Source organism: Alligator mississippiensis, chromosome 16, assembly GCF_030867095.1.
Source record: "Alligator mississippiensis isolate rAllMis1 chromosome 16, rAllMis1, whole genome shotgun sequence".
NCBI lineage: Eukaryota > Metazoa > Chordata > Crocodylia > Alligatoridae > Alligator > Alligator mississippiensis.
In genome coordinates, this window is record NC_081839.1 from 24,367,186 (window position 1) to 24,392,448 (window position 25,263).

The window sequence follows — 25,263 nt, forward strand, 5'->3', positions numbered from 1 at the left end:
TTGAAAACTCATGGTGATCAGGAGAGGTCCCGGAGAATTGGAATAGGGCAAACAAAGTGCACTTATTTAAGAAAGGCAAAAAGGAAGATCCAGGGAACTACAGAGCAGTCAGCCTCACCTCAGTCCCTGGAAAAATCATGGACCAGATCCACAAGGAATCCCTTTCTAAGCACTTGGAGGAGAAGAAAGTAATCAGGAACAGTCAGCATGGATTCACCAAGGGCAAGTCATGCCTGATCAACCTGATTGCCTTCTATGATGAGATGACTGGCTCCGCAAATTCAGGGAGACCAGTGGATGTGGTATACCTTGATTTTAGCAAGGCTTTTGATACAATCTCCCACAACATGCTTGTGGGCAAGCTAAGGAAGTATGGGCTGGATGAATGGACTGTAAGATGGATAAAAAACTGGCTGAAGCATGAGACTCAGAGAGTAATAGTCAATGGCTCTATGTCTAGTTGGCAGCTGGTATCAAGTGGGGTCAGTCCTGGGGCTGGTTTTGTTCAATGTCTTCATCAGTGATGTGGAAGGTGGCATAGAGTGCGCCCTCAGCAAGTTTGCAGGTGAAAGTATTAGATACGCTGGAGGGTAGGGCTAGGATTTAGAGTGACCTAGACAGGCTGGAGGATTGGGCCAAAATGAATCTCATGAGATTCAACAAGGAAAAGTATAAAGTCCTGTATTTAGGACAAAACAATGCCACGCACTGGGACAGGCTGGGGGCTGACTGGCTGGGCAGCAGCTCTGAAGAAGAGGACCTGTGGGTCACAGTGGACAGTAAACTGAATATGAGTCAACAGTGTGCTCCTGTTGCCAAGAAGACTGACGGCATCCTGGGCTGCATTGGTAGGTGTGTTGCTAGTAGGGCAAGGGAAGCAATTATTTCCCTCTACTCCAGATGTGGCTTCACCAGTGCTGAATAATATGTTCACTTTTGGGCCTCCCACTACAGAAAGGATGTGGACAAATTGGAGAGAGTCCAACAGAGGGTGACAACAATGGTGAGGGGGCTGGAGGACATGACTTTTGAGGAAAGCCTGAGGCAACTGGGCTTATTTAGTCTAGAAAAGAGGAAACTGAGCGGGGATTTAATAGCAGCCATCATCTACCTGAAGGAGGATTTAAAAGAGGATGGAGTGAGACAGTTCTCAGCAGTGGAAGGTGACAGAACAAGGAGCAACCATCTCAAACTGCAGCAAGGGAAGTTTAGGTTAGATATTAGGAAGAATTTCCTCACTAGGAGGGTAGTAAAACACTAAAACAGGTTACCCAGAGAGGTGGTGGAAAGTCCACTCTTGGAGATTTTTAAGACCCAGCTAGAATAGTTGGGGCTGGTCCTGCTTTGAGCAGGGGGTTGGACTAGATGTGACTTCCTGAGGTCCCTTCCAGCCCTTATTCATCCCAGGATCTGATAACAAATCTTTTGCTGAGCCAGTCAACTGAGGCAGCAGGGCAGCAGCGTAGCAATGTGGCCAGGTGCCCAGGGCACAGGGACGGTGGTGATTTCTTGTTGCTCCTGCACCACTGACATGATTGCCATTTCTTTCAGCCCCCACCTCTGAGCTATCTTGGTCATCCCACGCTATTTATGCCACTGCAACAAAGTGTAGAGGTAGATGATCTCTCAAATCACCATGTCACAGATGAACCATGGATGTAATGATTCCCAGCAACACCTTGGAAGGAAATAGAAAGCCAGTGCAGACAAATTCCAGTACCTAACCTCAGTCATCAGGTGGACAATACCTAAAACGTCCAGGCAGAGCTTGTGGGCAGCTCTAGATAGGTTACATTACAGCAGTGTGGCCTGGTTATTGTGCATGCCTGTGTCTAATGCAGCCCGACTAGGGAGTAATTTTTACTGGCAGCATATTCTGCAAATGTGAACAATTTGTATATGAAAATTCCCAAAGATCATGAGAGTCTGAATTGAAGACTTTGTTTTAGGACCATATCTAGTCTGTTGGATTAGGAGCATATAATGCACGGCTGTGTGTAGGGCAGGTACAACTGTGCTGTACAGCAACACAGCTTCTAACTAGACTTCTAGTAATAAAGAGTAGTTTTTAACTGGACTTCTAGACGGCATGGTCATGTATGCCAGTGATGTTACTCCATTAGTGTCAGTAGAGTTACCCAGTGTAAAATACTATAGTGGAGAATCTAATCCCACCTAGACCGTCAGCTCTCGGTTGTTACAAAAAACTTTGCAGACAGGGGCAGAAGAGGTGTAATAGAAGCTTGCTTTGTAGCCAGAGTGATCTACATTGAAGGAAGTCCTATTCTGAGATGGGAGGTTAATATCTAGCAGTCCCTTATTTGCCCAAGGCCTTGTTCACCACTGCAAGCTGACACCAGCAAATCCTACTCGAACAGATTCTCTGCAGCTTTACATAGTGCTTCCTTTTACAAATGCTTAGCCACTGCTAATGATGTGCAAAAGGAAGTCATTATCAATAAGAACCTCAAAATTAAAAGCATAGCAGAGGAATCCATTTGCTTTATAAATGGGCCTCTCTCCCGGAGGGATTGCACAGACCAGAGTGTAATGACATAAAAGAGCAAAGATCTACGGAAAGTAATTATTCCAGTCCCAGGAGACAGCCATGCGTCTGCTGTCAAGACCAAAAGATGGAATTGGACAAACCATTTTCACTTAATTTAAAGCCAGACAGATGTCAGGTGGAGCCATGGTCTGATTCAGAAGCTAAGATAGCTTTTTGAACAACTTTTGTGTAATAGGCTAGGGAGACACCTGGCCAGGGCAGTGTTTCCACTTCAACCTCAAAATTAAAGGAAGACTAACCAGGGCATGCACAGCATATCCAAGGACTGTGCTTCTGGCAAAGGTTACAGAGTTCTTCCCCTGCTGATCCCCAACATGTGCACATGCATGTGGCTCAGACTCGTTACAGACTGGCAACCCAGATGGGACTTGAACTCCTGTGAACCTCAGATACTCAGGGCAAGCTTGTCTACCAGTGGGGAGAGTTCACTATGCCAGCTTAGCATATGTGATCATGTTTCCCTCTAATGCCTGGCACCAAAATCTACCCCAGCTTGATACTTGGAGCTTGAAGAGTCATCTGGAGCTCCATGGGTTGCACCATGGCTTTTGATCCCTGCTCCTCAGGAGTGTGCCTTAAAAGGTTTTAATCAATAGATCTGTAATGAGATCAAGTCACCAGACTGTGTGTCTGTAAAGAATGACAAGGAATATAGGAGTCCTGGATTTAAAAACCTGTCTACAAAGTCCTGAAAACTCAGGGAGGCGGAAATCCAAGCTGCAATTAAGATTTGACCTTTAAAACTGTCACCTGGCTAAATTGCAGCTCTGGGTCTAGACTCCTTCCACCAGAATAAATCTTTTCACATAAATAGTGCTGGAGAATGGTCCCATTTCCATTTTTATTCCAATTCATGACATTGCTGATCCTGTTTACCACAGGACAGTCACTAGTTTTCTACTCTCATCACCTGCATTTTAGCTTTCTGCTTTAACCCCATGATCTTTTTTGTGCTGGCTTAGAACTCATGAGCTGACCCTTAATTTATCATGCAAAAAACCCATACATACTATCAAATACTAAAACCTTTCTTATTGTAAAAGTGTTGAGAACTCTGTAGCTGTAGGGGACAGGATTAGGAGCAATGGCCTCAACCTGCAGCAGGGGAGATTTAGGTTAGAGATTAGGAGGAAGTTTCTGACTTTGAGGGTGGTCAAGCATTGGAGCAGGCTGCTTAGAGTAATTGTGAAAATGGCACCCCTGGAAGTTTTCAAGAGCAGATTAGACAGGCACTTGGTTGAGATGGTTTAGTCAGGGATGGTCCTGCCTTGAGCGAGAAGCAGATGACTTTGTGAGGTCCCTTCCAGCTCTTCTTTCCTATGATCCTGTCATCTGTAACCCATTTATCTAGGGTCAGTGCTTCAGCTGGACGTGAAGCAAGACGTGAAAAACTCCAGAGCAGCCCTGGGCCTGTGCCTCCGAGTGAGGAAGCAGAGCTCAGGGGAGAGGAAGGAGCAGTAGGACTTCCTGGACTGTTGAAGCACAGATCAACGGAGCAAGAGGATAGGGAAAACCAGAGAAAACTCAGTGTAATGCAGAGCAGAGTGGGACAAAAGAAACAGCATGGGAAAGGAGGAGGAAGATAGGAGACTTTAAGTGTGCACCATGGGAGACATCTAATTGCAATTCCCTTCCTCTTAGAGAGTTAACAGACTTCACCCCGGCCCACTGCCCCACATGGTACTTGGTATCTTTGCTAAGACTGCCTATTAATGGCCACTCTGATGATGATATTTTGTCATTTTTTGTGATATCAGCTAATCAATAAGAGCTGGATTACACCTGGGTCTGAGAACAACCCTTGTGTCTGTCAGTGGGAGCAGCTCACTTTTGCTAGATATGTGAATGACTTTTTGATGCTCTGCTTTCTTTTGAGGAGGATAATATTTGGAATTAGAAGAGTCAGGAAGTTAGCCCCAAGTTACTTGAAATCCTTTTTCTAGCTGAGTCTCAGCTGCAAAATGTATTATATGGGTGGCTTGGCATTTGGGGAGGGCATATGCAGTCAGGGCTATTAAAAAATTGTCTATTTTGAGTTTGCATAGCAGCTTATGAATAAAAACTTGCCAGTTAGTCTGGATGGGAAAAGTCATGTTTCAAAAATGGCATAATGGGGCTTCAAGTTCATACTGTCTTACAGATTGCACAGCAAATTCACCTGCGTTACAAAATGAGAAAAAAAAGATGTTTGGGATTCAAAGGAACCTAAGTGAGCTCCTATTTTAAGTTTGATTGTTAAAGATATTTAGGCTTCAACAATGCACTTGCTGACATTTTCAAATGCACATAGACAAGTTACTCCCACGAATTTAAGGCGTTTTTAGACGTCTCTGCATTTTGATGCCTAGGTTTCTTTAAAAATCTGGCTGTGAGTGTCTGACACCTTTTAGTCTCCTATAAAAACCCAGACATTTAATTTAGCAACACTTAATTATTTCCTTCTCACATATCTACTGGAGCTACGTGTGCTACGAGCCAAATTGTGCCCTTGGTAGCCCCTGTCCGACACTAATAGCCAACAACAGGCGGGGACAGGTATAGTTAATTGGAGCTAAACAGTTCATTTCACGATGCACAAGAGGGCATAGAAGCTAGCACACACTTTCAAACCTGAAAAAAAATCACTTGTTTTTGAATGAATTGTTTTGGCTCCTTATGTTGAAATTATGGTTTTGTTTAAAATTAACCTAAATATGTATATTTTAAATGATAAAAAGGTTAAATAACCAAAAATGAAGCATTTGGCCAACCCAAATAAAATTTCTTCCCCCATGTTCCTTCTGTTTCAGATTTTTGATTTTTAGTTCATCCAACCCAACGAAAAAGTGCATTATGATACAGATCTGCCTATACTATTGGTTCTCAACCTCATTAGACTCAAGGCACCCCTCATTAAAGTCAAGGCACCCCCTGGAAAATGCCAACTCATAGTTTTTACTCTTTTTTTGACTACAGAAAAATAATAGAGCAATTTATCTGATGCAAAGAACTCAGACAGACCCAAACAGGCTTTTAACACTCTGGATTCCTATTTGAAACCTCAGACCACATCCAGAGGAGCTCAGACATCTGGCTCCCCAGGGACAAGAAGCACCTACTAGGCCTGTGCGAGTAGGCAGCTATTCGATCCGGCTTCAGATCCAGCCGCTTCGGATGCCAGGGATGCGATCCGGAGCTCCAGACTGGATTCCCACTTTGATCCAGCCCAAGCAGCTCCAAGGCTTCGGAGTCACCTTGGTGATCTGACCATAGGGTATAATGGGGAATCAATGAAATATCTATAACTTTGTTGTTTTTTGTCTGATTTAGATGAAACTTGCAGGTGTGGTAGCCTCTGCTGAGAGCATAAAGCCTGCCAGGTTTCAAGATGATACCTGCAGGGGTTTGGGGGAAACTGCACCCCATATTCTTGAAAGCAAAACTCATGTCACGTGTATGCGTTACACCACAGGGGGTAAAAACTGCAGGGGTGGTGGCCTATGGTGAGCTCACGAATCCTACTGAGTTTCAAGGAGATCGGTGCAGGGGTTTGAGGGAACCTGCACCTCAAGCTGCTGACAGGCAAAACTCGTGACATAGATAGCACTGTATTGATTATTTCCTCTCCTTAGGCTGTGGTTTTGTAGGTGTTAATTGTTGCTAATTAACTCGTAACGACCTTCATTAGCAAGGATTAACACTTACAAAAACACAGACTAAGGAGAGGAAATAATCAATGCAGACAATCAGCTGCCCCAAGACAGACACAGTCTTGGCACGAGTTTTGTCTGTCAGCAGCCAGAGGTTCAGGGCCCCAAAACCCAGACTCCCCCTGCACCGATCTCCTTGACAGGTGTCAGGCTTCGTGGCCGTGGCAGGGGCCACCATCCCTGCAGCTGTCACCCTGCTGCGCCTTAACACACGCACTGTCACCCATGGCACGAGTTTTGCTTGTCTGCTGCTTGATGTGCAGGGGAGGTTGGGGCCAGCAAACTGTGCTGGCCCCAGAAACCTTACCTGGGGTCCTGCAAGGTAGCAGCGTGGGAAATACCTGAATGTGCAATGCATGGCACTGCAGACAGGTCTGCGGTGCCACATACTATGCATCCGTGCTCATCTGAATGCAGCCTCTGGGTTTATCTTATGATTCATGTTTGCACCCCTAACAGCATTAACATTTTTGGCACCACACACAATCCCACGACCACAGAACCCTGCTTGAGAATCTCTGGCGTGTACCAACCACTACTGCCTCAATGTAATCTCATATACTTGCCCTGCTATGGTACCAGTCTCACTTAAAGCAGCAATCATTGAAAGCAAACTATCACTGTGTGTTTGGCACAAATGGCTGCACAGTGTTCACTACATCAAAGAGAAACTCAGTTCTTGGGCAGATCTATATTGATTGTTCCCTGAGTGAAATGACCACAGCAAGAGCTAAATCAATGTGGATGACAAGCAGTCCGACTCCCAGTGCTGTTTTGTGGGTATCTTAAAAGTTTAACAATCACTTCCCTTGTCTGCTTAATGACTTGGGGACAGAGATTACTTTAGGGAATTTGAGAACTCTCTGGCCTTATCTTAAAAGAGTGTTTGTCTAGATTGGTTGGCCCAAATTTGACCTGCAAATAAAGAGAAGAAAAAGGAGGTCATACAGGGTTTGTCAAGTCCATGCAGTTTTACTTGCAATAGAAAATCAAGGCTGGAAGGGACTTCAAGAGGTTATTTAGTCCAACCCCCTGCTTAAAGCAGGACCATCCCCAGCTCTGTCATCCCAGCCAAAGCTTTGTCTACCCATGCTCCAAGGGGCAACATAAATTCAAAGCCAGTGGGTATCAGTCTTTGGACCAAATCAGACTGGCCTGTTTTCTAATGTAAATATGGAAATGCCATTAACTTTATTGCTTAATCAAATAGAGACAGTATTAAGCAGAGCTGCCAGAGTGTAAAAAAGCAATAGAAATCCAACCTCCCTGTGCACTCAGAGTCTTCTAGGTTATGTGATGAACGACTTGCTGGATTCAATTAGAGAACATTAGTGGGTCCAATTTTTCCCCCCTTTAAGCCGTCATTCCATGTGATGAAGCAGAGTTTGTATCCTAGAGGACTTTCTGGCAGGTCATTTGAAGAGTCTTTCATCCCTCTCACCTTTTGCCCTTCTGCTACCCTTCACCAAAAATTAACCAACAATTGATGAATCACTAGCTATAGCCAGGCTGCAAACCTCATTCTGTGTCTACTGTGCCCAGCAGTGCTGTTGCCTGAATATAGAGACTAGGTGGCACAGATGCATCAAGGCTTCTTATTTTGCCACTTGTCTTTGTCAGTTTTCTTTGACTACTTTTTCCACCCACCACCCACATTAACTAACCCTAGTCCAGTGACCAGAAAAAGTATTAACATGATTACAAAGGAATTGAGCTACATATTAATGTCTTAGATGCTATTGAAAAGAAGTATGGGCTAGTGGTTAGAGCACCAGGCTGGGAGTAGGGACTCCTGGGTTCTGTTGCTCATTCTGTGACTTGTAACCTCTTTGCACTTCAGCTTATCCAGTTTCAAAGAGGATATGGTGATCTTCCTGAACAGCAAAGGCTGGACTGTGAAATATTCACTTCAAAGATCAGCAGTAAATGGGGGTGGTGGAGGTTGCATTTCATCTTGATGTCCTAAAATGTATAAAACTTTGCATGTGAAAAAACCAAACCAACCTGTAAAACTATTGCTAGGATTTTTATCTTGGTTGGTTGGCTTTACATACAAGTAGACTCATTCTTGCTGTAGACCATTGCATCAGTAAAATGGCCAGTATGGTATCTTTTTAGCATAAAGAGGATGTTATAATGTCTCTGCTGATCCATGTTGGTGTGTTTCTGTGATGTCCCTGGATGACAGGTATGGGGGTGGCATAGTGAACTAAAATACATCTGACTCACGCTGACAATGGGGCGTGCTCCAGAATTGTGTAAGGTATGTTGGCCACCACTACCACTGCAAAGTGCTCAGATACTTTCTTTAAAATAGATACAACTCCCCTGGAAGGTAGAGAAGTACTATTATCTCCCTTTTACAGATGAGGAACTGAGAAGCTAAAGTGATTTGTTCAGTGTCTCACAAATCTGTGAAGAAGAGCTAGGGACTGAACTCAAACCCCAGGTTATCATTCTGATTATGGATCTTCCTTCCTAGCTTCTGTGTTCTCTCTGCCCCTCATCCCAGGTTTCTCTGAAGCATTAAGAGAGCAGCCACATTCAAGGAGGTTTGTCTTGAATGCACTGATGCTCTTCCTGGCTAAGCGGTCTTTTCATTCTGCTCCGGGTCATCCTGTCTGCCAAATTTACTGTTTCTGGTTTTGTGACTTACAGTTGCTTGTGAGGGTTTGAAGTGGGGATTTTGGAGAATCCTTGGGTAAATACCATATTTACTCAAATCTAAGACAAGCCCGTCCCCCTCCTCCCCCACTCCCCAGCAGGGGGAAAAATGTTCCTCCTCTTAGATTTGCATACAAAGTGGAGGTAGGGAGGGGGCAGGTGGGTGCTGAGGCTCTGATGGGCTCTCAGCCTGGGTCAAGGCCAGAGGCAGACCTACAGCAGCTGCCTTCTCCACCCCCTCTGCTTGCCCTCTGCAGCTTCTGCCTCCTTCCCCCTTTACTCTCAAGTGCAGCTCAGCTCGAGCTCAGGCTGGGCTCCTCTCCCCTGCATGCACAGAGCACATGAAAACTCTGTCCTTGTCCCCCAAGTCAGCAGCACCAACTGCTGCATGGACCAGTAGGGGCTGAGCTTTCACGGGCTTTGCTCTGGGAGGGAAGAGAGCCCAAGCAGCATCTGCCAGTAAGGGGAGGGGGCAGAGATTGTGGGGAGCTGAGAGGGGGAGGCAGAGTCTGCAGGGAGCTGAGGGTAGGGGGTGCCAGTGGTGGGTGGGGCAGGAAGTCTGCAGGGGGAAGAAGTAGGGGGTGCAGAGCGCAAGAGGACCACCCGACGCTCCAGCCACTATTTTCCCTGCTGCAGCCATGAGAAGGGGACAAATTCAAGACAGCCCTCCAATAATTAGATCATATACCTGGAAAATTATAAGAAATTTAGAAACTTTCCATCTAAAGAATCTAAGTATTGGGGGGGGTCATCTTAAATTCAGGGTTGACTTGGATTTGAGTATATACAGTAGTTGCCTTTGTACACAGTGGACTAGAATTGATGCTCAGGCCCCTTTCAGTCCTGCAGTATCCATGTCGTCACAAATTAGGTTTAATCTGGCTAATTGAGGAGCCAGCAGAAGTGAAGCCTAAATGGTCTGGGCTTCAGCATGAGCCTTACATGACCACTTTTGCCTGCTCCATTTTATTGCCTACATTAGACTCTGGCAGATTCCCATTTAAGGTGCCTGGGAGCATCCTCATGGCCAAGAACCCTCAGAAAAAATAAATCCCATGCTTTTTCCCCAGCATAAAAATCAGAATGATTCAAGTACAGACATGCCTTCCTCCAAAGAAGACATATAGTAACTATTGGAAACCTGTGCTCCCAACTTCTGATCTTCCTTTTGAAGTAAGAGGGACAATATTAACTTTGTCAGAGGCTAGGGCATTCCTTGGGCTAATTAGTGCAAATGGGCCAATGATTTCTACAGCCATTTGAATGAAGTTTTGGGATGGATCTTTGATACTAATTGAAGGAAATGCAATACTTGATTACAGTGATATGATTTTAGCCACTCCATGCACCCTTGCTTATAATCAGTGTTCATCTCTACCCCTTCCATCTACTTACTCCATGCATGTTTTCTCCCGCTGTAGGTAGAATTCATTAGCAGGTGCTCAGCATCCACAGAGCTGCTTGCAGACGTTACAAAAAAACACCCCCAAAATGTGCTGTACTGGAAGCAGCAGCGTGTTACTTCAACCCAGTTCTGCCGCGTTTGTGTAGATCGGGCACTTCAATGAGGCTTTTTGGTGCTTTTAGCTAAAACTGATTCAATCAGCTATTAGATAAAAAGCCCTACTAAAGCCCCACTAAGGCGCCCGATCTTTACAGAGGCTGCAGAGCCAGGTTGAAGTAACACCCTGCCTCTTCTGAGCACGCGTGGAGCTCAGCACTGAGGCCTTGCAGGTTTTTTTTTTCTTTTTACGTCTCCAAGCACCTACCAGCAAAAAACCAAAGTCGGTACCTATAGCGAAGTCAGGCAGAAGGCAGAGCAGAGTGGCACCGTTAGAATTTATTTCTTTCTATTTAATAGCCTGCTGTTTGCCAATCCACTCATAACATCTAATGAAGTAGGCTGTCATCTACAAAAGCTTATGCATTTCTGAAAAACTTGGTATCTAAGGTGCCAGCCTGCCCTGCCTGCATCTTGTGTATAGGAAATAAAATCTTGCCATTGATTTGCTGCACAGGAAATGGAGTAGAGTGGACAGAGAAGGGGAACTCATTTTGGGGAGGAAGGGAATAATTACCAGTAATAGCTAGGTCTATACAATAAAGGCAGCCCTGCAACAATGGCAAATATTGTTAGCATTGTTAGTAAACCTGATGAAAAATGCTGCCTTGGCATATCTGGAGGCTGAATGGCAAGGCAAGTACAGCCCAGGTAGCAGCAGTGAAAGCCACCTCCACAACAGCCCAGGTGATCTACTTCAGGTTTAACCTCATGGACCACCTGTTTCTTCCTCTGCAATCTATTTTATCATTGTCCTCTCTAGTGAAACTGCCAGCAGTATCCTGTCTGCAATGATGTATTTGATATGGGCACCTGCTCTCCAGTGGCTGGACAGAGACCAAACATCCATGAGACAGGAGCAGTTTAAGCCAATGGTAATGTGGTTTGATTTTAACTGATGACCTAAGGTTATAAAAGGCCAGTATATCCTGAGCTGTCAGCTCCAGAACTTTTCTTTTCTTAATAATGTCACAGAGCCAGAAGCTGCTATTCAAGTTGCATAATCAGTGACAAAGAAGGGCTCTGATGTTCATAGCTCTCCTTGAATGCACAGTGGAAAAAATAGGCTCCTTACTAAGTGGGCCCTCAAGATTCCCTTTCTTCTCTGTATATTAGACTTCTCCTGTCTTTGATAACATGTATGCTGCTTGAGCCCTGCTGATTTTGATGACAGAGACATGTCTTATTGGTACAGTTCTCTGGCACCTATTTTACACACCAGTCACTCCATTTTGCCTGCTCTTGAGCGTAATGAAAGCAACGTCTGGCTTTATGTATGTAAGGATGTACGTTGCATCTTCTCAAAACTCAAAATGTGCAGGTTATAAAAGCATCTATGGCTGCCTTAAGTAAAAATATTCACCAGTTCTGGCACTATAGCTTTGAAGCAGAGGCTGTGGCCAAGCAGAATAAAAGTCCATTTCCTAGGATTCAATGTAGTAGTTAGAAATAAAACTATGAAACCTGTATTAGAAGAGATGAAGCCAGGAGAGGCTCTTTTGGCTCCAGTTTTACTGTAAACCTGAAATTGGGCCTATCTTTATGGAAAAGTTGATGAATCCAGGTCAAGTTTTGCCTTAGTTTAGTTCTGAGTTCTGTTTGCATCTGAAACTCAAGCTGCTGAGCGAGGAGAGGTGAAGGGAGCCTATGGATGTGCAGGGATGCCGCTCTGATGTGCTGTAATTACAGCACGTTGGAGCAGACTCGATAAATCTAGTGTGCTGGAGCGTGCTAAGAAGTGTGCTCCAGCGGCCTCCGCGTCTCACGTATGCAGCATCCCCGCACTTCAAACTGGCAGCAGGGGCGTTTTAACTAAAGCTCATTGAACAAGCTTTAGCAGTATTGCCAACTCTCACGATTTTTGGCATTGTTCTTAAAGTCTACACTTTGGGAGTGTGAAAAACAATGATAGATAGATAGATAGATAGATAGATAGATAGATAGATAAGAAAGAGTTAAGTTTTTTGCCAAGAAGGCTAATGGCATACTGGGCTGCATTAGTAGGAGCATTGCCAGCTGATCAAGGGAAGTGATTATTCCCCTCTATTCAGCACTGGCGAGGCCACATCTGGAATCCTATGTCCAATTTTGGGCCCCCACTACAGAAAGGATGTAGACAAATTGGAGAGAGTCCAGTGGAGGGCAATGAAAATGATGAGAGGGCTGGGGGACATGACTGCTAAGGAGAGGCTGAGGGAACTGAAGGTTTATATAATATGGAGAAGAGAAGATTGGGGGAGATTTAATAGCAGCCTTCAATTACCTGAAGGGGGTTTGAAGGAGGATGAAGCTGGACTGTTGTCAGTGGGGGCAGGTGACAGAACAAGGACCAATGGTCTCAAGTTGCAGCAAGGGAAGTTTAGGTTAGATATTAGGCAGAACTTTCTCACTAGGAGGGAAGTAAAACACTGGAACAGGTTACCCAGAGAGGTGGTGGACTCTTCATCCTTGGAGGTTTTTAAGACCCAACTAGACAAAGCCTTGGCTGGGATGATCTAGTTGGAGATGGTCCAGCTTTGAGCAGGAGGGTGGACTAAATGAACACCGGAGGTCCCTTCCAACCCTAAATTTCTATGATTTCCTACAGCATCATTATTCCAAATTATTTAAACTTGGCAGATTTCAGGGAAAATATTAAATGTACTTTTCCTTTGTAAATTGGATGACTTAGAAACCATTTCAATAGGGAAAAATCTTACTTTCCAAAACAAATCAAAATAACTTTTTCCAAACCCCACTTTGTTTGATTCGGAGTTCTTATTGCAAACATGCAGATGCTGGATCTTGCGCTTTAGATGCCAACGTGTCTGTTTGTTCTCTGTGAATAATTTCTCTTTTAAATGACATTTTCTGGGTCACTAAAAATTCAGGTGGGAAAAGGGGAGGGACCTACTCAAATGCAACACACACCATTCCCCCCAAAACTAGCTGCCAGAAATCAGGGGGCATGTCTTAAATGAGGACATGTGGGGAGCAGGGGTCCCAGTCCTTTTGGGGCCAAGCTCCCTAGCCCGTCTGCTCGAGCGGGGTGGGCCCTCAGCTGACTTGGCAGGTGCTGCTGACTACCCTCGGACCCGCAGCTCACCTGGTAGTCACAAGTGGCTGCCAACCTAGCTCAGTTCAAGAAAAGAAGAGCCAGGCAGTTTGGGTCAGTCAGCAGCCAGGGTGTTAACAGAGCAGCCACAGGTTTTATTCCTCCCCCCTTCATCTCACTGCAGCTGCCTGTTTTTCCTGCAAATATACCATAGTGCCTGGCATTTTCAAGGAAAGATCTTCTCTTCTTCATTCCACCTTTCGAAAACAAGGTGTATGTCTTATTTGGGGGCATGCAGCGTGCAACGAAATCTGGTATTAATGATGGTTTTCCGAAGCTTTACTGGAACCCGTTCAATTTAAATCAGAATTGCATTCTGTTTTGGGAGACGGGATGGGAAACACAATTGGTATTTTTCCTGGGAAATTCTGGGGCTCAGACATTCCCCCTCAAGTCCTTCATGTTTTCAGACAGCTTTTCAAAGCATTGGTTTTTGGGAGACTTCAAGCAACCGTGCTAGGAGCCATGGTATATATTAGTGTCGCTGCACTGGTGTAGAGCAGCAGTGGCAGAACTGCTGTGGTCCTCAGCTAATGTAAGCACACTCCGTCGTGAATAATTACCCTAGTGATATCCCAGGGGGATGGATTTGTGCTTGGCCTGTGAAATGAAACTGCTGATTTCTCCTAATAACCCACTGCAGCATTTGAAAGGCTCTAGTCCCGTGAATTACTCAACCCAGTGCAAAATCGGCTTTTGAATGTGCAGAGATCAGAACACGCCTGGTCTGCAAAGGGAAAGCAGCTGCACCCATGCTGTCTTAAAAGAAAGGTTTCTTGTGTCAGTATCTCCCTTGTTTTCCTTTCAGTTACAGGGAAAAATTAGCTGGGGACAGTACAGATGCATCCATTAACTAGGCTGGGGCGCACTGGGGCAGCCTATAGATCAGACACGTATCGCAATGTGCATTAGGGCCAAGGCTGCTGTTCACTGCGTGATGTTGGAGTGGCCGGGTAGTGTGTCCCCAAGCAATTAGATGCCAATGCACATGTGCTAAAAAGGGGTATTTGATTGGGATTACAGAGCACTTGCAGATTGTCTTATATGGGGCTGGACCTGATGATCTTGCAAGGTCCCGTCCAGCCCTAATGTCTGTATCTAATGTCTATGAAATTGTGCTGGCTCTGGGTACCTCTGGGGTTATGAAAAGCAGCTATTACTGGAAGCTGGTGTTATGTATATGGCTGATGAAAGCTTTACATGGTTCTGTCCTAATTGAATACTTTGAGCAGGAGATACCTGACTGCCTGTGTGGAGCTCAGGATCAGGGTGAGGTACACCCCGAGGTACAGGAGCTCTTCCAAGGCCCTGGTTGCAAGGCAGAAGTTCCTTCAAGTGCTTCAAGCTTTCCATCTCTGGTGCTGGGAGGGGGTCTCCCTCTTGATCTCTGAGATCTTGTCATAGAAGGAAGCAATGGGAGCTCTGTGATGAGAGCCAGCCAGTCCATTTCTAGGGCTTGTTCCTGTAAGGAATCAAATGCCCTTATCTCCTTCTGCTCAGCACCTCGGAGGAAGAGTTGAAGACCTGAGCAGATCTTGGTCAAAGGTACATGTTAGGTCTGTCAGCAGGGGGGAGGGGAGGGACTCTGCTCCCTTTAGACCGCATGTTGCTTCTGAATCACCCTCCCCTAGACATGGGGGTGCAGCAGCAGAGCATGCAAGCAACTCCCAACAGCTGTCGAGGAGCAACTTGATGCCTTGCTCTAAGCTTATGCTAAAGGCCACCGCTGGTTGACCCAGCTGTAAAATAGCAACTTGGTCCTTTGGGTGGAGAAGTTTAAGGCAGCCAAATGTGATGCTAACTCCATTGCTCCCCTTTGTGATGTTGGCTAGGGAAGCTGGCGTATCTTCTGCTGCTAGGCTTGGGTGGACCAGTAGCATAACTGATGGAGTGCAGCTGGGCCAGTAGCCCCAGATGCCCCCTTTGGAGGGGGGGCTGCAAAAGTAGCTGTGTCTGCAGCTGAAAGCTGACCTGTGCACAGCCACTGCCCAGGGCCTGTGAGGCAGACATTGCTGTCCCTCCTCCCTACACACACACACACACACACACTCACAGATCATTGTTCAGGCCTCTGTACTCTTAACATGACAGAGCTGGTGAAAGACACCTTAGAGCCAGCCTAACAAATATGCAACACTGTCCTTTAAAATCCCCCCACAAAAGGCCTCCTGTTTAAGTGGATACAGTGATCATTTCTTTGTGAGCGGAGTGGGTGCCACAGAGCCCCTGACTATGGACTATGGGCCCTCCTATGGGCTTGTAGCGGCCAGAGAGAAGGTTAAATACTATCCTTCCTCTTACAGCATGTGGGAATGACCTCTATGGCAGGGCTCTCAGCAGCCTGTTTTGCATGGACAAAGAAGAACCGTGCCCTTCCTGAAAAGCTGCCCAGATCTTTTCAACACTCAGAACAGTTGGGTTATGTTTCCTCCTCCATTATTTTATTTTTCATCTCAGCCTCTGCACTTCCTGGTTCCTTCCAGTCCAGAAAGCAGAAGTGCCAGAACATCATGACTAACGCTGTACTTGTTGTTCCTGCATGGCAGCAAGTAATAGCAGAGATCTCCCTGAAACACCTGTTTGCTCCTTTGGTCTGCAAAACAGAGCCAGGAATTTCTCAGAGTGCCGTGGTCCACATGCCTGCACCCTTTCAAGCACTCATTGTACCTCTAGCCTTGCTGCCTTTCATTTTAGGTTGAGGAAAGCACAAAATTAAAGTTTTCAGGAGAGAGAGATGTCTACAGTAGGCCACCGCAACCGTGAGAACAAAAGACCCATCTCTGTCTACCAGCCCAGTTATTGCAAAGGCCAGTAGTCAATGTCTTGACTGGCAAAGGCTCAGTCAAGACTGAGACACTCCAACTAAGTTCTCAGATAACCACAGAGTTGCTGAGTGCATCTCTCCAGACTTCAGTTCCCCACTTGGGAAAGTGGAGTGTCATTTTTCTGCCTTTCGACATGGACATTCTGAACACAAGTATATATAATATGGTGAGGTGCTCTAATACAAGCATAAATTGGACCACGTAAGTACCTAAGATAGTAAATGTAAAGATGCAGTTTGCAGACAAGAAGGGCTACAGTTACCCACTCTATCCCGAGTGTATGAGCTACTCATCTGAACTCCACCCCTGTACTGACATTATGAGGGTCTCCCATTCCTGTGTACTGCAAGCCACAGGGATAGTCAAGGGCGCCTTTTATTTTTTCCTTTTAGCCAATGGGCCAAAAGTGTCCCTTGTATGACCACGTAATTCAGCAGAGTTATACCAAGCCTATGAAGTCCTGTGATCTTATACTGAAAATAGCAGAAAACACGGTTGTAACTGGAACCTGGGTAGCAGAACCCCGTTACTCGTCCCCGTATTTCAGACTGGCCTCATGTTTTAAGCGCAGACCTGGAATGCAAAGGGTGTCATTTCATTTCCTACCTCTGCCATCAACTTCTGGTAGGACAAACTTCCATCACTTCTTTGTGCCTCAGTTTCCCAGATCACTCGTCTCCGCTGGGCATGGAAAGGAGGCAGGTGTGAGGAAGCTTAACTAAAGTTTGCAAAGCTCTTGGCAGGGCCCATAGGGAATGGAAAGACACTCCCAGAAGAAATCGCTACCACTAAAACTGCACAGGAAGGGGTGCTCACAAACAGGCACTGCTCAGTCATGCTCATAGGAATACCCCAGCTGCCTCAAAAAAAGGAGGGTCCTGGAGGGTGAGAGAGGAGCCAGAAGCCAAGGCTGCTTTCAGTTTTAAGAGAAGAGGTACCATATGTTGTCTTACACCTGAGCTCGGCAGGATAGGCCTGCTTCCCATCCCAGCTTCATAGTGCCCAGGTGGTTGAGGACATATGGTATGTTCCCCCCTGAATCATAAATGCCCCTGGCACTAACACCCTCCCCTGCCTCCATACAGCCTTAGTCTTCTGGTAATGTAATTTGGGCTGTGAGAATTAGATTTGGGAAGGTTGGCCAGAACAAGAACAGAGGACGTGGTTTGAACTTGTTCCAGCCAGGCCTTTCTTCCACACCAATGTGAGCCTCAGGAGGACTTTGTGCGTCAGGCTTTCCAAATAACCCTGGAACAAATTTAGAGCAAACAAAAGGGAAACATTGGGGAGAGAACGTAGCCTTGGCATGGGCAAGTGTATCTAGGGAGCGCTGTCCTCACTCATGCCAAGGCTGATTTTTATCTTTGATCAGCCGTGACAGTATTTTTCTTCAAACTTTCCCAAAATAAGCAAATGTGCTAAATAAACTCGTGTCCTTGGAGCTGATGGCAGGCTCAAGAGAGATCACTTCCAGGTCTCCCATTGGTCAGTTGATTCAAAGCTCACTGAAACCCAGTGGAAATGCTCCCCTTGCCATCAGTGAGCACTGTGGTGGGTCCTACAGCCAGCTCTGGATGCTTGGAGTCAGATCTTGAAAGGTATTTAGGACTGAACTCTCAGAGAAATCAGTGGGACACAGGTTCTGAAATACTCTCAGGATCTTGGCCTCAGCACATAGCACACGTAGGTCACGGAGCAGAATGAAATGGCCAGCAGTGGCCCTTGCTCTGCCAGTTGTCCCTGATCAAATGTGAATAATTTGATCTGTAACAGCAATGGCTAAGACAGAGGTGCGTTGGCAGGGTAGCGCCAGGGCTGGCATGGCAAGGGGCTCTCTAGAGGCATTGTTGGGGGTGGCTGCAAGCCCAGCCCTGGACTAGCCAGGTGTACTGAAAACGAGAATGGACCTGCATTTGCACAGCAATGTGAGGAGGTAGGCCGTTGGTGTGCAGCAGTGCCTCAGCTAGCTGGCCTTTGCTTAGCGGCTTGAAAGCTCATACTGGTAACCGCCAGGTTTAGTAAAGAGCCACATTGTGAGCGGAGACTACAATGGGCTTGTTTTTCCTGTGTTTGAGACGCAAACCCCTGGTGAGGCTTTATTAAGAGGGAAACTTTCAGAACAATCAGGTGTGGGCTTTTGTTGCAGTGCTCGTAAATGAAAGGGGGCTGGCGTGGGCATGTAGCACAGCTTGGCATTTACCATCCCTTTGTTTGCATCCAGGGATGACATGCCAGGCCCGGAGCTCCTACATGGACAAAGAAGTGCTGTGGGGACACCGCTTCACTCCTGTCCTCACCCTCGAGAAGGACTTTTATGAAGTGGACTACAACAGCTTCCACAACACCTACGAAACCAACACACCTGCGTGCTGCGCCAAAGAGCTGGCTGAATCTCTCCAGGAGGGCCGGCTCCTCAGACACCTCTCCAATGCCACCCTCCTGAGTGGGGGCGGAGAAGCAGAGATGGCCAAAAAGGAGAAAGAGGAGGAAGAAGATGATGGAAAGGAGCCAGCTGGGTTAAATGGAGCCAATGGGACAGCAGGAGAGGTGAAGCCAGACGTATCTGTATAACACGAGGATCTGTGCTGGACACTGGACAATGCAGATGCTTTTTTTTACAGGGGATGTGTTTGGTCCAGTGAGTAAAGCACTGGACTGGGAATCAGGAGACCTGGGTTCTGTTTCCAGCTTTGCTGCTGACCTGCTGTATGACCTTGGGCAAATCACTTCACACACCCATGTTGGTTTTCCCCACCTATAATGTGGGAGATCTGATACTTTACGCACCTTTGCAAAGCACTTTGATATCGAATAGACAAGGCTTACTAGCTAGGGGGTATTATTACCGTTGAAGTTCCCCCACTGATCGCTTTAAAAGACACTCATCGGATTTTCAAAATTATTTCTCTTTCAGGAGGTATTAAAAAAAAATACAAATGTCAAACCTCCCAGCTAAGTAAGAAGAATGTAGTTAATTTACAACTCAATGCATTGTAGACATTGTTACTACTAAATTAAAGGAGGAAAAAAATCTCTCCTGCATCCAGTGAACTGTCTTGCATTCCCAGTGATTTATATGTGGTGTTTTCGAGTTTTCCTCCCAAACCCTGTCTAGTGTGACTCATTCCTGCCAGGCTGAAATGTCTGCGTTTCAAATCTTGCCCATGAGAAAGTATTTTTTTATTACTTGAATGATATGTGGCAGTGGATGGTTACACAACTATAGCCCAAAAAGGAGTTTGAATGCTGTACTGCTTGAAGTTCTTGTTGATACTCTCCCACAAGTGGAGAACGTAACACTGACAAAGTGTGTCATGTCCAGGATAAAAGTCTAATTTTGCTATGAGCTGATATGTATTCTTCTATCGTATTGGTTTTAAGTGGAATTATTCTTGACTTACCTCCCTTAAACAATAGAATCTGGCCATATGTTGATTTTGCCAGCAATTGGCAGAGGAAGGAAAGAAATTTGGACTGTATTTCTGTAGAAGACAGAGTAGATTTGCACCTTATAGACTAACCAAAGTAGCACAAGCTTTCTTGAGTCAAAGCTCACTTCATCGGGTGATGTTAAAGAACATGCATAGAGCAGTGTATAAAATGGAGAGAGTAATTTTAATACAAAAGCCAGTGCCCACTTGGCATCAATTTTAGATTTATATGTAATTTGGGGGTCAAATTCAGCCCTGGTGTAAACTGGTTTGATATAACGGAAGGCAGTGGGAATGCACCTATTTATAACCACTCTGAATCTGGCTCATTAGCTTGGAAATTAAGCACACGCACGCACAGTCTCCTTCACGTAATGGCTCTGACAATAACCAGATGTCTGAATATTATGTGATAGGTCAGGCTGAGCGTGTCTACACATGTTTTTACACATGCCTAAACTTAATGTGCATTAGCCTAATGCACATTTAAGGCGATTTAGGCACCCCCCCCCCACATGCATGCACTAATGTGCATTAACATGGGTGTGCAGACCGACTTGGGTCTAAAGTTAGTCCCAAGTCAATGGCCACTCACTGCATGAATGCGCATTAGCACATCTACATGTTCGCTAAGGCAATTTAACTATTTGCGCATAAATTTGATACCTACTTTATGCCGGTATCAAATTTAGGCTCAAATAGCCTTAAATTGCCATATTTAAGGCACATTAGGGGTGTGCACATGTAGACGCACATCCTTAATGCGCCTTAAATCGGATTAATGAGCATTAAATACACACACATAGACACACCTGCTGAGAAGTGCCAAGTGTGACCTTGTCTTGCAATCTGCAATGTCTCCTGCTAGTCTTTAAAACCTGTTTCAGTGCTGCTGTTCCTAAGGGCTGCTCTAGACATTATAAATGTGCACTGATGTAGTTAAATCTGTGTAGTTAGACTGGTGCAAATGCATGAGTTGAAATCTTGGCCTGGTTGAGATAAATGGCATAACTTCCATTGACTTCGGGGAGGCCATGATTCCACCCCTAGTAAAATCAGTGTGCTAGTACAGGACAGGGTCCGTGTGAGTCCAGTATATGCTGTATGTTACATTGGTAGAACTGCTGCCATGTGCCTGCATTAGTGACTATTGTAATGTACTACATCAAGGTATTTATAGCAATATCACATTCCCTAAGGAAAAATCCTAGGTGGAAAATCAGCTACTATTTGCAAGTAATAATATTCAGAGGTTGTCCATGGAAGACCATCCAGTACCCTCTCAATGGGCTCTCCAGTAAGCTACCAGTAAGTTCTTTATGTGTTCTGGGAATGCTATGTCTTGGATATTAATTAAATTCACAGTTATTGTAAGGAAAGGAGCTAAAGAAGTCAATGGGTGGTTTTGGCTTTGATGATTGTGAGAGCAGGGCTGGGTTCTAGTGTCACAAAGCAGGACAACAAAACCAGCTGAAGGCAGAGGGGGGCCAGAGCAAGCTTCTGCCTCTGAGAAATAATAACTTGTGAAAATTGTTTTCCAGAAGTCTTCGCTCCATTGGCTCAGCTGCATTCCCAGTGGTGGGGGAGAGTAATGGAAAGTGAAATGATAACTGATCCATGCAAAGCAGAGGTAATTTCAGACCTTCAGAAAAAGGCAGTAACACTGACTTGGCCAGATCAATTTAGCAAGCACATGATGGCATGCTGGGGCTTCCAGTATGATTCAGAGAATGAGTAGCTGCACAGGTAGCACTCAGTGCAATCTTAAGAGGATACCAACTGCACCATTCACCTCAATACTATTGTTTGTTATTTTCCCAAGCTAAAATACCCCAGCTGGTCGGGAATTGAGATCAGTTCTTCAGTGCCCTGGAGATCTCATCACACAAAACTGCTTTTGCAAATATTGTCAAGCCTGCAAATCCTGCATCGTATATGCTAGGATACTTTCTTTCCTGAAATCAGGTGTCTTTTCCATCTACCACAAAGACTCCTTAAATGTAACATTGACTACACTAGGGATATAAATCTCCATTACAATGCAGAGGCCTAGTGCAAGGATGATAATTTTCCCTCTATTCAGTAAGGTCCTAATTACCTGTCTAGCTCTGTTTCACTTCAGGGGGAACCACTCATGTGTTTAAATGATATGCACATGTTATGCTGAATCAGTGCCCTTAGCAGTAATAGTGTGGCCTCTGGGAATAAAAGGACCTCACTGATTTCTATACAGGAAAAAGCATTTTCCTATGGCTTTCTCTATAGTTGAAGTCTGTCAGACTAGGCTGATTAGATATAGAAGAATAAGTGGAAGAAATGTTTAATAGACGCTTATCTAAAAAACAGGCCAAACTGTTGCATGTGAGCATAAACTGGGAATAGATCACCTTGCATTTTTGTGGACAAAGCCTGGGTAACTGAAACTGTAGCGTGGGTAACTTGGTGTGGCACAGCTTCTGTACTGACAAGTGCCAATACAGGTATTTCTGGGATACAAGTGTCTTTGGGGGCAGTACATAGGGGTACATCTGTCAGGACTGGCATATATTAATCTCCCTGAAAAGTCATGCCCCTCTAATCTCCCCTCCCCCTAACACACCTGCTCATAAATCTCTGTCAGTCCTCCCTTGCCCAGTTCTGCAGCATCCTATGCTTGTCCAGTCCTGTGGTCTTGCATAGCACTCCCTGTGCACCTTGGTGCAGCCACATCTGCTATTGCAGTCCCAGGCTCCCCACACACAGGGCGGACAAACTGTCCTGGAGCTCTGCCAGACCTCACCTCTGCTATTAAGCACATCCCTGCTGTTCAAGCCCTGGGCATCTCCAAATAAGTCTTTTACATGCAACTAATAGTTGTTCCAGTTGCATGGTTTTGTTTCTTGGGGCTAAAGTAAGGAGCTAGTTTTACTGATGTCTTCATTCAGGGTTCAGTTCCAGGTCTCCAGTGATGAAACTGTTAGTGGATTGCTCTTTTGCATTATTTAAGGTATGGGCACAAAGATATTCAGGGGCAAACCCCTTCTGATGCCAGTAGAATATGTGGGATGCACATGATGGATCTCTGTTTAATGGAAGAGAAAAACCAGCTCCTCTAAGGCTTTAAGACTATTTTAAATCCTGGAGTAGCCCTCACCCCACAGCCTTCCATCATCCTATTCATAAGGAAGCAAAAAACCACCAACCTCCAATCCCAGGCAGGAAGCCCCCAAACCTGCCCTAGACTTCTTCCCTGTTTTGAAATAAAAGAATCAGGACATTTCAGGCTGTAAGGAACTCTCATTTATCTCAGACCTGAGGGCAGGTTTTGCCACTTAATGAACCTCCCTTCCCATAGAGCCTCATCCATGCAGTACCCAACAGCCTATGAGGTATAGTGCTCAGAGAACTGATCTCAGCATCCCTTCCCTATAAGAACAATCTCATTGATACCCTTGGGTCTAGTTGCAGAGATCACAAAAGGGAAAGTAGCAGATTTGGGCCCAGATGTTGGTCAAAATTATTTCATTGGTTAAGGACAGATGGGGACATAGAATGGGATAAACTACTCCACTGTCCAGTGATTTCATAAAAGGCCCCTGAGACTAATTCCTTACTTCCCTGAAATTCACCCTGAGGAAAGATTTGATTGAACATTTTAAGTTATTACCAAGATTAGTGAACATCCCTCCCCAAGAAGTATCATATTTACTCAATTAAAATCTGTTGATTAAAATTGTAGAGTCTACAAATACCTCCAAATGTGAGGATCTCGGCTATGCAATTTATGCTGATGGGAGATTGCTCTCAGGCTCTTCCTCTAGTTTGCTCCTTTGGCTTTTTGGCCAAAGGGACAAGTGAGACTAAGAGGCTTCTGAACTTCAAGGCCTCCAGGCTTAGGGCTTGCATGGAGGCTGCCTACCATGGATTTGGGAGTATCTGAAGCCCCAGACTGACGATTCTGGGAGGCAGGATACTTGCTGGTGGTAGCAACACACAGACTGAAATGACTGAGCTCTGCTCAGTCAATAGAATTCGGACCTGATTAAATTGATTTGACCCGACACACAAAAGAAAAAAAAAAGAAAAAGAAAATATTAACATGTTTGCCCAATATGGGGCTGTGTTTTATAATCATGCTCAGGATTGGGTTCATTTAATCAACTTCATAGTTGGTTTGCATTGTGGAGTGCATACTGTTTTTGGCAGCAGTTTAATCAAAGGCAATGTATTTAGTGAGATTTCCTTGTATGCGATTATAAGACAAGGGGCTTCTTTTCCTATGACAGCTGGGGGAATAAACCTTGTCTTGTATTTGAGTAAATATGGTATTATCAATTTTCCTGCCTTTTCTGACGCTTAGACTAATCAATAAATCTGAGAATTAAAAAATAATAGACCTAAACTTTACTGTAATGAGCTTTTAAATATGTATATGCTTCTCTCTCACAAACCCTAATATAGCCCTATCCATCTCTGCAATCAGGTGGTCACACACATGCCACGGCATCTCACAACACACAAATCTACTTTGCACGCACCCTCAGAAGTCCACATAAATACACCTGCTTTGGAAACACACCATTTGTATACACACCCCTGTATAGACATACTCCCTACCCTGCAAAGAAGCTCAAAATATACACATCATGCCATATGCAATTATACTCCCCCTGTTAAAATGTAAAGCCACGAACAAGCATACACAAGTGTCCACCCCAGTGACTCACAAACTTGATGAACCCCACACAAATACACATATACCTAAACCCCTTTTACAATATATCTACATACACTACCACATTTACATATACTCTGTGCACACACCAATGTACAAATCAAGATCCACCTACACAAATGCAGTGTGCCTACCCCATTTGGAAGTGCACCGGTGCACAAGCATGCATGCTTAAGTAGCGTGCACTAAAATACTCACTGATAAAAAAAAAACGGCACAGGCCAGATGTGGCATGTATCGCTCCATGCGTACAGTTTATCCCTGCCCTGACACACAAACCTACATGTTCAAACACTTGTACGATACCCCCAAATAGCACAACTCCCCCTGTACAACATCCTCATACAAGCCCACCCCACACCAATGCACACCCACCATCCTAAAGGAATTTAACATCAGTTGCTTAGTTCTATTGTGAGATTGTTAACGATTCCCTTAAATCAAACAAAGGCGTTTTCATTGTGTGCTTATGTTTCATTTTTTATTCCATCTGCATTTTTCTCCTTGGGGCATATATTCGGGGAAACACCTTTCTAATGTACAAGAATTAATGAGCTGTGAAAGGAGATACAGAGACAGAATTGCTTACAGTGGAGGCTTTCTCGTTCTGCTTGGTTTGTTTTGAGTGGATTTTCTTCCTTTATTTGTTGTTGTTTCCTTTCATTTTTGCAAGCAAAGTCATTTTAATTGCTGTGTCAATTTTTACTCCCAGTCCC

General features: G+C 45.0%; 1 protein-coding gene and 1 long non-coding RNA gene across 3 annotated transcripts in view; one reads left to right on the forward strand and one right to left on the reverse strand.

Moving 5' to 3' along the window:
* KCNJ5 (potassium inwardly rectifying channel subfamily J member 5) overlaps nucleotides 1-19,748 on the forward strand; it is a 36,749-nt gene extending 17,001 nt beyond the window's left edge. For both annotated transcript variants that reach the window (XM_006257966.3, XM_019490188.2), the window contains one exon: nucleotides 18,624-19,748. In XM_006257966.3, the coding sequence (XP_006258028.1) occupies nucleotides 18,624-18,973 (350 nt within the window). In that variant the 3' untranslated portion in view covers nucleotides 18,974-19,748. The remainder of the gene's footprint in view (nucleotides 1-18,623) is intronic.
* Nucleotides 1-25,263, reverse strand: part of LOC132246436 (uncharacterized) — a 55,322-nt gene that overhangs the window by 4,385 nt on the left and 25,674 nt on the right. The gene's annotated exons all lie outside the window — the stretch shown is intronic.